Source organism: Ammospiza caudacuta, chromosome 5, assembly GCF_027887145.1.
Source record: "Ammospiza caudacuta isolate bAmmCau1 chromosome 5, bAmmCau1.pri, whole genome shotgun sequence".
Classification (NCBI taxonomy): domain Eukaryota; kingdom Metazoa; phylum Chordata; class Aves; order Passeriformes; family Passerellidae; genus Ammospiza; species Ammospiza caudacuta.
In genome coordinates, this window is record NC_080597.1 from 44,991,449 (window position 1) to 45,005,060 (window position 13,612).

The following is a 13,612-nucleotide window of genomic DNA, read 5'->3' on the forward strand; positions in this document are numbered from 1 at the left end:
AATACATATATGGTTTGCAGAAGCTGTGTTCAATTTAAGTGCTTGAAATTCAATCGTGGCACTACTACAGAGATAACAGCTGTTGACAAAACCCACCATTTCTGTATTGCAACTAAAGCACTTGCACATCCCTAATGTACAATGTCCTGGAAAGAAAAGGTTCCACAACTCCTGGAATTAAGTTCACATACACATTTCACTCAAGAAAACTTTGAGAAATTGAGAAATTCAGCAATACAGTTGTCACAGCAGAATGCCACATTACTACTACTGCAAACAGAACCTCAAGCCTGCAGCAGCATTCATGTGGTACTTTTAAAAAAGCAGCCCTCATTTCCAATGAATTATTTAAAATGAGAAATGCAATGCTAAAACCAATAGTATAAGTTTGAGAAGTAGATAATGATATTACTTACTTTCACACTCAGGCAGAAATAGAAATGACCATTCTTTTTAAATTGCAAATCAGAATTCAAATCCTATAGTTTCAATTTTTCATTGACAAAAAAAAAAAAGAGCAAACCAAAACCTGAAGCTTAACATGAAGCAGAAAGAAAAACCAAGAAAGGCTTTTCAAACCAGGAAAATATGACCACTGCAGACATAAAACTGCAAACCTATTAAATTCTTGCCATTTGGTTTCATGATAAAACTGAAAAGTGACAGACCACTGAAAAATCCATGTATGACAAACTACCTTCTCTATTAAAGCAAATGCTAACCACAGTCTGAAAAACAAATGCTGTGTAGAAAAACATTTATGACAGAGATAGAACATCTAACACTATTAGATGTTCCAAATGCACATTTTCCTAATTGAGAAGTCTTTTGTCCTGGCAATTTCCCTTTTAAAATAATTATCTCTTCCCCCTAACTTTGTCTTTAGGCAGCTTACTGGCAACTTAACAGTAGGAAATCTAAGTCTGCAAGACACAATTTACCTGCTGTCATACACAAACAATTACACTACTAACAGTAAGTGTAAGCATGTCAGAATTTGACCAACTAAAGAGGATTCTTTTTAAATTCACAAAAAAAGAAATAGTAACTCACTTTGGCTGAATACCCACTGCATATTTCTGCAGTAGCTATAACAGAAAAGCTACCTTCCCTTGAAAACAAGGCAGACACAATGCACCACAAGTAAGTCCATAAAACAAGATAATAGAAAAGTAGCACTAACAGTTTATAACAATCCTTAAATGCAAGAGAGAAAACAAGTCTTTCATGCCTGTTTTCAAGCAACAGAGTACCATTTTTAAGTTAGATGCAGAATTAAGACAATTATATCTGCAAAATACATCTTCAGTACCTTGGCCTTGCCACACTTTTGATGGTATCACTAAAATTTTGTCACATGCTGCAGAAGGTTGCATCCACTTCCAGACCAAGAACTCGGCACCGCCCACTCTTCGTGTCTCTGTGCGAACTCTAGATTCATTTGCTGCAAGAAAGTCAACTGCTCTGTTCCAGACTTTATTCATCTTCCTCCTTAAAAATTGAAACAAGAATCACAAAGTTAGCATAACAACAACCTGCATAGTTGAATCCAATGTAAGAGAATCCAATGCTTTTCCACCATCTGTATCAATAGGAAACTCCAAAATACTACACTGTGCAATCTATTAAGAAATTAAGTTATTTTTATCTGAAATTAAGTTAATTGACCAATTTATTTTTACTATTTTTCCCCCCCTTTCAGTACTTCTAGTGAGAACGCACCTGTCCTGAGGTGGTATTAGAGAATCACGCACATGCAAAATTGGCATGTAAGGCTGCAACTCTTTATTTTCTGAACACGCCTCACTGTGGCTTCTTAGAACATCTGAGGACAAAAAAAAAAAAGAAACCAAACTGATAACCTTGTAGCTCATGCAAACATTAAGAAAACTATCACTTCTGGCAATTAACAGCTACTCTGAACACTCTTCCTGATTTCAATAGTTAGGTTTTTCTGGCATTTTGAATCATTGTTTTTTCCAAAACATTCTTAAGGCAAATTAACAGCATATCTAGGTATCCCAAGTAACTTTGAAGTAAAGGAAGACAGTTCTTACATTTATTCTTGACTGGTACTTTTGAAGTGTTAGTAAAGATGGCCATCTTTGAAAATAAAGTGCTTTCCTTCCACCTCAACAAAACTTGATTTGCAGACAAAAAAGGTAGGCACATGGTTAAAACAGAACAGTTTTGATTCCTCTACCATCTCTGTATTTATCGTGACTACCATGAGTGAATGTAATAGAACAACTTAAGCAAGACTACAAGACTCCAAACAGAAAGACTACAAACTGAACCTACTGCTAATACTGTGGCTTCAAGTAGAAAGAGAGGATTTCAGATCTCAGTTGTGCATACTATTTTGCTGAAAAACCTCCTGCTAAAAGTAATTAACTAAAAAGCTGCTTTTTCTATGAAAAAAACATTAAGGATGGTATTGAGAGCTACCACACATTTTTGGAGTGGATATTTTACCTGAAGTTAGCTGAAAAAACACATACAGAAAGCAACATATCACTATACTTCAGTAAACAAACATCACATTTATATTTGTATTCAACAGGAGGACAAAAAACTACCAAGTCAATGGCAACTTTATAGCCATGTTGATGTAATTCACAAATTACAAGCTTCATGTCAAAAGCTTTGATTAGTTTTAAAGGATGGGGTATTTTAAAGGAGAAATAAAACACACAGATCACACTGGACCAAGAACTCTAACAGTATGACAACTAAACATGAAGAAACATTAACTGAATTAATTAACAGTACTCTGAAAGCTTATACAAAGCTGATACAGATATATCAGACACAATTAAACATGTCATACCTATGATTTTCACCACCATATCATACATCTGCTTTGTTTCTTCTTCCTCTTTTGCCCAACGGTATTTCATGTAGTGTAAGACTCCCCAAACCATTGCTACACCTGCATTAACATGCATAATACACTTTAAGCAGTATTAGAGCACTGGATATTTAACAGAGTTTACAAAGCATACTTCAGAAGTAGACTATCTAACAAGCACTGTACATTCAAAACTAGTGAAATACACTGTACTTGCTGCCTGAAAACAAACTCTTCCACTTGAAAGAGCAGCTACTTCTAGGAAAACATTTATTGTTTTAAGAACAGCTCAGTACTCCAGATTATCTTTTCTGCAGTTATTTTTTAAACTTCCTGGAATAACAGTGAAATATCCTCAAAATTAAGGCTATCATCTTTTTACTGAACAGTTTGCTTTTTCTGGTCAGTTCAACATGGAACTTTTGAAAGCCATAAGATATTGCTCTGGCAGGGAAAAAGATTTCCCAAAGAATGAATATGTTCAGCTGACTACAGAAGCAGATGATAACAACCAGTGTGGAAATACAGTGGTGCAATAGAAATGCATATCAAACCCCAATTTAATCAGGATATGAACGGAAACTCTAAGTTTTATGGCTGAATAAAAACTTTCTCTAAACTTGCTTTTCTCCATGCACTTAGATAAATAGGAGTTACAACAAAAAAAAGGTTGACTGTTTTATTAACTTACCCCAAAGCAATATTGATAATCTGTGAGTTACATTAACAAACGCACGGCGAAAACGACACCTGAAAGACATCTTTGGACTAGTGGATTCCAGATACTTCACATCTGTCACGTTAGTGACATCCATCTCATTAGGGTCATTGCTGAGACACCTATTCAAAAACATACAGTACTTATGAAAAAGGACACATTCTCTTAGAAGAAATTAAATTAAGAAATAAACACCACTTACTTTATGCCAACATCTTCCCCACTATTCAAGATCCATTGTAATGATGTGTTAAGTACACTTTCATATTCTGGATCTAAATTCTGTCAAAATACAATATTAATCAGTAATTTCATAAATAACCAGGGACTTATTATGCAAATAAAACTGAGATACTATACAGAGCAGTAGTTAAAACTATATTGTTTCATTCCTGATACTTCAGGTTTTCAGTACGTGTCCACTGCATAAAGTAAATCTATTTGTGCTACAAGCAGTTCCCAGACTCACCAGCATCCCTCAAACTCAGAAGTATTTGAAAAGCCAAGCCACGTTCACTGTTTTAGTCACAACTCTAGAGTAAGAAAAAACTACTCAGCCACTAGGCGGCGATCGCTGGAAATCTACTCCGAGAGTGAAACTTCAACTGCATCTGAACTCTGCTGGAAACGCCTCCTATGAAAGCAGTTCCATGCTCCATTCTTTAAGAAGCTTGAGTAAATATAGTTTTAACAGATATTTTGAAAAAAAATCCAGGATTTGTAGATCAAGAACTGACATCACTACATTGACTTTTAAAAAATTATTTTATATTAATTCTAATAGGATAACACTCACTGCTATCTGAGCTAAGGTTTTCTCCATAGCTCATCTTGCATGCTCTTTTGCAAAAAGAGAAAAGTGAAAATGGAAGTAACTGTTGTATTTGAAATTACAGTCCCAAAAAAGTTTTATTTTCATCTTTCCTCTGAACCTCACATTGGCTTAGAAGCCAAGCATAAGTACTTAAGAAAAGACAGTAATGGTTTTATTTTACCTTTGAGACTAAAGTATTGAAAATTTAATCAGTGAACACACAAATTCTGCAAAGAAGCTATATGGTTAAATTAGACTTCCTACAAAGCAACAATTTTTCATATTAAACTTGAGTTTTCTAGCACAGCTAAAACAGTTACGGTAACAGTGAACAGTTATGTCATTCTTTCAGCATAACAGATAGGCAAGACAATCAGCTCTAGGGCATAACCTTAATTTTTTCCACAATGGACTGATTTTAACTGATATAAATTATTATTGCCAAACCATAAACCAGAGTTAGCAGCTTCTTTGGGATGCTCTAAAGCATTGCCCCTTTTTATCTAGTACATACACATTTGCCAAAACATAAAATTTCTACACATTTGTATATTACATACATCAGTTTACCTCCTCCCCATCCAATCAAAGAAATCTTACACTCTCTGCCTCTTAAAAGCTGCAAGTACTTTTCCACTGAAGGGTACACCAGCATGGGCTAAAATAAACCCTACAGCTGTCAAGACAAGGCAAGAGTCATCTTTTATTTGGGGAGTGAGGCAGGGGAATAACAGCGAGTGGGATTTCAAAATACTGCACAGTGATCAAATTTAAAAAAAGGCCTTTTTTTGACCATTTCTATTTAAAGCATCAATGAATAGCCTCTCCAAACAGCTGCTGCCTGTCAGGCTGCTTGCACAGATCTACCCATCAACCATTCTCCACAAAGAATGGAAGAGTATCCCTTTCTACTAAGTCTCAAAAACCAAAACAGTGATTTTCAGAGAAGCATCTATATATTTGAGTATTATAAATGTATTATTTTCATCTTGGTCAACTATTTCCATCGAAAAAGCCCTGCATGTCACTGAAGCACTACTCGCTACACTTTCATTGTCATTAATTCTGTTTCTTTTACCCTCCCTCTCCCCAAATGCTCACTACATCCCCAAATAAAAATCATATGTAGTATGTACTGAAGTCATCAGTTCTGATCACTTCCAAATACTATTTAATACTAAGTCAAATTTTAGTCAATACAGTAGATACAAAAACAGGCCTTGCAAATTGTAACTTATACAGATCTTCTATACAATCAATGAAAAATAACTCATTTACTTACTTTTAAATATGCAGCTGCCTCCTGGACGGTAAGGTTTCTTTGAACAGAGCTGCCACATTCATGTTCCCCTGGTAAAATGAAAACTTTTATTTTGATCTATTTATTACTGCATTATATAAAACAAAATCACCTAAACACCAGCTTATGGTTAACAACATTTACACAAGCAGTCATAGCAGTACAGCAATTCTCATAGGTTCCACTAAAAATATAGAAAAAATCTCTGCACAAATTTCTCCTTCAAAAGAAGTTTAAAAACCCCAATGATTTTCAGAACTAATAATATGCACAAATTACAGCAACACAATCTCATGTGCTGCTCAGAAAGTGTGTTTTGGTATTTACACCAAAAGCAGAATAATAGGCAGCATGAAGAACTGTCAGAAGGACATTACCATAAAAGTTACTGTACCCTGACTCAGCTTCCAGATAGTTTCCTTTAACTCCAAAACCTGTATTATCTTTTACAGAGCCCAAGTTCCAGCTGAAATACATCCACAGTATTTCAGGCACTATGAAGTTACCGCATTTTACATTGGCCTAAATTATTCTCATTGCTTTCCTGAACCTGCACAGAATCCCACTATAGCTTGAAACAGGCACTTTTAACATCTTCTATTGGTTTTGGAATGTGTGCAGAAGTAGCCAGGAAATAAGGTATTTATATGCATAGTCAGTCCTCAGAGCAATGGGCCATCATCTCCCTGGTTTTCTCTGCTAAACTAAAGGTACATGGTTAATGCAATGAACAAAGAAGTAGTGAAAGTAGTGACAGTCATATCAACACAAAGCCATACAGAAAAGGAAAAGGTCTAACGCCAGTTTTCCATCTATCACTAGGCCATCATTTCTGAAGAACTGTCAGCATTGGCAAGACACTTTTTCCCCTGCTATTTCTTCAAAAAAACCCTAAATCTTGGCATTTGCAACTATGTTTTTACTGTGCCAAAACAATAAAATAGGAAACAACAAACCCAGTCTTTCATTGGCTGAGTGTTATGCCTGCCTTACCTTCTTGAATCTATGCCAAGTTGTACTATTCCCAAAGCTATAGCAAGGCTAAGAAAATTTAAGATACTTGTGCTTCTGTAAAATGTAAACCTTCACTTATATTGGAATATATTTTTTAAAAAGCAATTTCAAGTATTAGCTCCCTACAAAAACAGGAACGTTCAAGGCAATGTGAGCAAAAGTTAGGAAACACTAGCAAGTTATGGAGAAGCACCTTCACACCTCACTCATTTGGAGTTCCAAAGAAATACACATTTCTATGAAGCCAAAGTCCTTCTCAGACTGCAGAAGTTTTGTTTAGTACACTTCAACAGATTTAAGATAATTTGGCCTTGCAAGCACATTAGCCTAACAGGGATGCTCTTACTGCTGGGATATAGAGAAATAGGAGCAGTGTTTGTAAGAGTGCTAACTGGCCTAGAAGTGCTGCTGGAACTCAGCCTGTGTGCATGCATATATTCTCAATCAAGTACTGAGCAGAAAATTTTACAAGTTGTTTCACTTGAAAATTAGCATGCAACATCTAAGACTTTCAAAGTGCCTGAGTCTACTGTAATTGCAAAACTAGACAGATCACTGCTGAAAATGGACACCACTTTGATAAAACCCACTCTAATTTTAGCACCTGAATTGGAGCTATGGGCTTTTCTTGTATGTAATTTAGGCAGACTTTGGTTTACAGCCTAAACTGTACAGCCTGTAAATTTACATGTATAATCAGCAGTGATTTCATGTTTCAAGATTAGCAGACTTAGAATAACTATACATTGTACTCACACAGTCTCTGGTGTAAACACATTGTTTTAAATCTAGAATTGATAGAATGAATACAAGAAACCCAAAACATATCTCTGTAAAAGCTGTATGTACAATTTACACCTGATACTAAGTTGTATGACATGAGCAAGTCTGAACAGGTATTCCTACATTTAAGCCTTCTCTCTTGTTTGGTAAGACCTGAAGTCTTTCTGAGGTCTTTTTAATACAGATAAAGCATGTCAGTCATACTTTGAACAAAACAGCTTGTGAGAGAAGGGGGATGAGACCCTTCTGTTAAGAAGCTTTGCTTTGGTTGGTTTTTTAATTATCTAGATTAGCAAAAAAGTCCTGTTATGAAATAAATGGGAGAGAATAGAAAGGGTGAGGTTAATATGCAGATGAGAAAGCAAACCAAACACACAAGCAGGAGACTGACTGTGAAAAATATGAATTCTTAACAAGAAGTTTCAGGGTTCATGTTGGATTTTCCACCTTCTGAGAACACAGCATTGCCTTTTACAACAGAACAAAAGCTCCCTTAGGTAGGAGACTACTGAATTACTTTAGTAGTTTTAAATGCTAATCTTATGTGCCTTCTTCCAAGAATTATTTATGCAGCACCCAGCCAGCACACTGACTTAACAGCTTCTGGTCTCATCTTCAGAAATCAGCAGACAGTTTCAACTCAGTCCTGCTGCTGAATTTTTCTTCAAATTGTATTCCCTCTGAACAAGTTTAACAGTTAACCAAACCTTTGCTGCCTGGGCTCTGTCAATGTCTAAGGCCCATCAGTTCAAATTTCCCTCAAGCAATACTGGGGCAGAGGGGAGAGGAACAAAAATCACTTTTATCTTGTCTCCCACTTTAAAAAAATGTAAGCTAATCAGTTATGGAGTTTCAGTCTTGTACAAAAAGCTATTGGAGACACAGTTTCTCATTCCAACACATTTTTTGCTGAGATCCATTTAACAGCTTTCTTCTGAGAAACTCATGAATTTGAAAGTTTGCAGAAAGTCAGGCATTTCACAAGCCAGACAACCTTCTGTTTTACTGTAACAGCAGGATATTCCTATATGCCATTTCAGTCACTGTGTTAGCTAATAGTTCTGCAAATGAAGGCTTACTTTGAATAACTTTGGTGCAATCATTAACCACTTGGCCTGGAAACCCACTTTCCATAGTCTGAGCCAAAAATGTTTCCCACTGTTCCATTTGAGGCCCTATATTCAGGAATGAAACTGAAGCACAGGCAAAAAACTTTACACAAGTCTGCTGCAAGATACATCTCATCTCTTTGTAAAAACTGCCCCTCTGTTATAATGTCTGCTGTGAGCTACTTTAGAAAGCATGAATCTTTGAGCTTAAACTTTCCTTGACTACTTCAAGAGCAACCAAAGAACCTCTGCTTTTGAAGGAAGGCAAATAGCACATCCCAGAAAGAATCACAAAACTACACTTTAGCTTATGTTAGTGTATTTGGGCAAGTCACTTAAGAAGTAGAATTCTTCTAAAACCACTACCAAAAAAGCAACTAAAGTTTCAATTCAAAGAAATACTTATTATGCCTCAACTGCTTCTAATATAAAAACCAAGTCAGATATTCTTTTCCATGCAGGCTAGAATATTTGAAATTGACTTTCATTTAGGCATTTAACTTATGAGCTGCAGCATATACAGGCAACAGAAATATTTAAAATTTTGAAGTATTTGCTTTACTCTGTAAATAATTTTCTTACTTGGTAGCAGAATGCAGTGGAAATCTAGTATTTCAAAGAAGACATGGATTTAGCACAGATCTCTAGCTTATAGCTGGATATGATATGGCCACCGATACAAACTGCTAGCAGGGTACAAGACATTTGTTCAGTAAGTCTCATGTTTTTAGGCTACTTGCAGCAGAATACTAAAGTGGGCAGGTCAAGAAAAGCAGAAGACCAAGAGCAAGTAAGAATGCCTGATCTTCTAAAGGCAAATTCAACAGCTCAACAACACTGCAGAACACCAGAACTTGCCAAACAGCTGTTTAATCACTGGTTGGAAACAGCACAGTATCAATCACCTGAAAAGACAAAGATTAGGAGAGTGACAGAACAGAGAGCCTGCGACAGCCACCAGATATAATAACTGATACTTGAAATTAATATTAAATAATATTGGGTGGTTTGCCAGGTTTCTCTTCCAGCCATGGATTTATCAGGAAGCCTTATTACATATGAAAGCCTAATTCACCCCTGCATCTTCAAGGACCCGTGAAAAGAAGGAAACTGTCTAAACCCGATAGACTGTCACACTGAGGAATGCCAGGCAAGAGAAGTGGCTACCTAAAAAATCATTTATCTACAAGAAAGGGTCATACCCATGGGTGGCTGGTTGCTTCTTGTAACTATAGTGGTTAGATTTATTCATTTTGCAAGTCTGACTGAAAATGGATGTGATCTCTTGAAGTCTCTCCATGAAGGACCAAAATATCCAGTAATTAACATATGCTGAAGTAACTCTAATTTTAAAAAAGCAGGTATTTTGTTTTAGCAGAAAGTGTTGGGTACTGAAATATATACTGTTTATAAAAAGTTGCTGTTTTGAAGAACGGCTAAACCATTCAAGATAACACGGGAACACAAATTTCAACTCAAGGGAGAAGCACTATCTGCTCATCAGGTTCTGAGTTTCCTGTGAGGCAAAAATAACTCACTATAGGTTTGGCAGCCCAGTAATTCTGAGAAGAGTGATGCATTAAAGGCAACCCATTTCTATATTGGATAATGAAATAAGTTGACAACATATTGGAGAACCACAGTCCAGAATAGGTATCTACAATTGCAACATGGTATATTAACTCAAAATTAACAAACTATTACTCTGACATTTTCTTCCTTAAAAAAAATAATGTTCTATCTTCTATAATAAAAGCCCCATCACTTGCCCTCCATTTGAAGTTGACAAGGTAAGAAAGTAGATCAATAAAAATAATGAATCTGTTTTATTAGACAGAGCTAGAAACCAAATTTTGAGGGGACCATCTTTATGGTAGTCAAGAGGTTGAATAAAGCTTAACAGAACAGACTACTTCAAGTTTCCAGCCTGCCTTTTTAATATTAATAGTTATAACATGAACAAATGATTCATAGCCAAGTATGAAATGAGAGAAACTTTTCCAAGTATGTGACAGAGAGACCTGAAAGGCACCACTTTGTGTAAATCTGTATTCTTTAACTTCTCTTTTGAAGTGGTGCACTGTGCACAAGATCAACACTCTTAAATCCTGCATCTCCCTTAGAGCTTTCTCTGTTTTATGCCTTTTAAACTGCTTCCAGACAGTGTGCCAGGTCTACATCAATACAGTATTCAAAACTGGATGGCAGACATCATCCTCTCGTATCTTAAGAAACTTAGCATTGAAGAGAATTTCTGTCTAAGTAAAGATGGATTAGGTCCTTCTTCAGACTGTATGAAAGCTACTCTACTGAGCAACCAGGTAATCTCACATTACAGCTCCAGTCTGGAGCACCACCTAACCAGACAGGATAGTTCTATTTTTCAAAAGGAAGCATTTGAAGATCCTTATGGCCAGAAATAGACTACTGGAGAAAAATGCATCTTTGAGACCTAGTGAAGCAAGCAGCTGTCCTGGAGCATACAAATTCTTCTTCATAAGGCAGACAGGTAAAGATTTGTACACTGAAGTAAGCCCCAGCTAGTAGAGAAAATTCCCTTTCTTTCATGGATGTAGAAATTATGTGCCAAACCTTTTCACCTATTTAGTACATTGTGTGGCCCCTGGAGGGCCAGATGACACACTGAACAAACAGCAAGCTGTTACACTCTTCAAAAGAGAGGGAAGCTGCATGACAGTGATCTAAGCAAGGAAAAGCAGCAATCCCCTGGAACACTCAGCTATAGTAGTCTATGTCAGAAGACAAAGATGATCAAGAGACTGGAGCATCACTCTAATGAGGAAGACTGAGGGAGCTGGACTCGCTCAGCCATGAGAAGAGACAGCTGAGAGGGAACCTCATCAATGCTATAATTATCTGAAGGGAGGATGTCAAGAGGATGGAGCTGGGCTCTTCTTGGTGGTACTCAGCAACAGAACAAGAGACAATGGGCAGAGACTGATGAACAGGAAGTTCCACCTGACCATGAGGAAGAATTCTTTACTGTGTGGGTGACTGAGCACGGGAACAGATGGTCCAGAAAGCATGTGGAATGCTTCCCTCGCTGGAGATGTTCAAGAACCATTTGGATGCAACCCTATGCCCTGTGCTCTGGGATGATCCTGCTTGAGCAAGGAGGTTGGCCCAGATGACCCACTGTGGTTCCTTCCAACTTTACCCATTCTGGGATTCTCTGATGTAAACAAACCAAAATATGTGGGGCTTGTCCAAACGCCTATTTTATTCACAGCAGACACCATAAATGCTGTGGAAACAAAATGTTTCTGCATGAAGATAGATTACTGTTGCAATGTACAGGGTGTTACAGTGCTGCTCAAATTTCTCACACATTTCCTATACAGCTCTGACATATTACACTGTTGGCTTTGTATCTGACACAGAGCTGTTTCCACATTTTTTTCATGTTTGCAAAATGTCTGTAGCACCTGATAATAATGGAAAAGCCTTCTTGGTAAAACTTGCTGATGCCAAACAAATAGTTGGCACAAACACCAGTAAGACCTCCTGAACACATGATGGGTTAAATATGCAAGGATGATAAAAATGGCTTAATAGTCATGACACAGACTCAGCTGTAACTCTCATTTACCAGATGCCAAAGTTATAATCACAGCCTTAACTTCACCATTTCCTATGTGCGCAGTTTAAAGCTGCGTTCCTTACGACTCTAGATAAAACCACCCTACTTTTTACTTTGAATATTCAATAATACTATCCCTAAACACCAAATCTGACACATTACTATATGCAGCACTTTTCATTACTGTATAAGTCATATGGTTAAGTTGGACATTTTATCTAACAAGGCAATCTTGTTCAACCATTACTGTTCACTTTATTAGTAACCATTTTAACACAGTCGCAAAATATTTTATTTTCACCTCTGTGAATTAACAACCTTTAAGAAACCCACACAGTCCTCTTCACATATAGTAAATTTAATTTAAGCCTTTTAACAAAATGAGATTGCTAAAGTATTCAGGCATCAGGTCAAAAACCACACAGGATCACAATATTCAAGAGCCTATCTCATTAGCAAACATTGCAGCAAAAGGTGCAACACTGGTGGAAAAAGACAGTGTAAGTGAACCAGAAACAGGATTTCGAGTTCCCCAAAATGGAGCTCTAAATGGCTATCAGAGACCCAGTTATTGTAAATCACTATCTGAGCAGGGACTTTTATGTTCCCATAATGTTACATCACAATATTTTTTAAGTGTTACCTGCTACTTGTGCCAATTTATCATGAAGTGCATACAAGCTCTTCATCATGAGACTTATTTCATCTTCCTAGAATGAGAAAAACATATTTATGTTAAAACAAGCAGTAGTACAGATTAACTTTTTTCCTTCTATCCCCAGAATCTTCAATTACCATGAGGAAAAACCCCACGGTTTAAATATGCAGGTAGGAAGCTGTAATGTCTCACACACCAACAATGATGCAGGCAATAGATTCTGAATCCAAATATACACTACACTGAATTTTCAGATCTTGACTGAAGCTGAACTAGATTGCAGCTTGGACTCTGATGGATCTGCCAGTTCAAACCAAGAGAATCTCAGCAGTATTTTGATACTACCAAGAGAGTAGTGAAATGACTCAAAAGAAATCTGTTTCGTTTGGGGTGGTTTTTTTTGATAGCTACTGTGTAAAAACAAAAGTTTTATTCTTTATAAATGTGCTGTGACATTTTATACAAGCCACACTAAAGTACCATCTGGTCACATTCCAGCATAAAATTCAAGCAAAGGAAGACTTTTGTTGCCCACCTTCCAACTACAGTAATTTAATTTAAAAAAAACCAACCAAATAAACCACCCTCACCAAACAAAAAGCCAAAAGAAAGCATACCAGAAAGCTGTGAACTATAGTGTTGATACTTCCTGCATACACCACAAAACAAAAAGGCCTAATTCCCAAAAGAAGCATGAATAGGAGATGTCATATAATTGCTACTTACAGAGGAGTTAAACTTATCAAGATATCAAGAAATTTATT

At 36.6% G+C, this 13,612-nt stretch overlaps 1 protein-coding gene across 2 annotated transcripts in view; it reads right to left on the bottom strand.

Moving 5' to 3' along the window:
* Nucleotides 1–13,612, bottom strand: part of LEMD3 (LEM domain containing 3) — a 41,251-nt gene that overhangs the window by 10,705 nt on the left and 16,934 nt on the right. For both annotated transcript variants that reach the window (XR_009274744.1, XM_058804652.1), the window contains exons 3-9: nucleotides 12,834–12,900; nucleotides 5,666–5,733; nucleotides 3,772–3,851; nucleotides 3,543–3,691; nucleotides 2,831–2,932; nucleotides 1,723–1,825; nucleotides 1,313–1,491 (exon numbers count right to left, since the gene is read on the bottom strand). Coding sequence is in view for 1 of the 2 variants with exons in the window: in XM_058804652.1 (XP_058660635.1) it covers nucleotides 1,313–1,491; nucleotides 1,723–1,825; nucleotides 2,831–2,932; nucleotides 3,543–3,691; nucleotides 3,772–3,851; nucleotides 5,666–5,733; nucleotides 12,834–12,900 (748 nt within the window). In the remaining variant the exon portion in view is untranslated. The remainder of the gene's footprint in view (nucleotides 1–1,312; nucleotides 1,492–1,722; nucleotides 1,826–2,830; nucleotides 2,933–3,542; nucleotides 3,692–3,771; nucleotides 3,852–5,665; nucleotides 5,734–12,833; nucleotides 12,901–13,612) is intronic.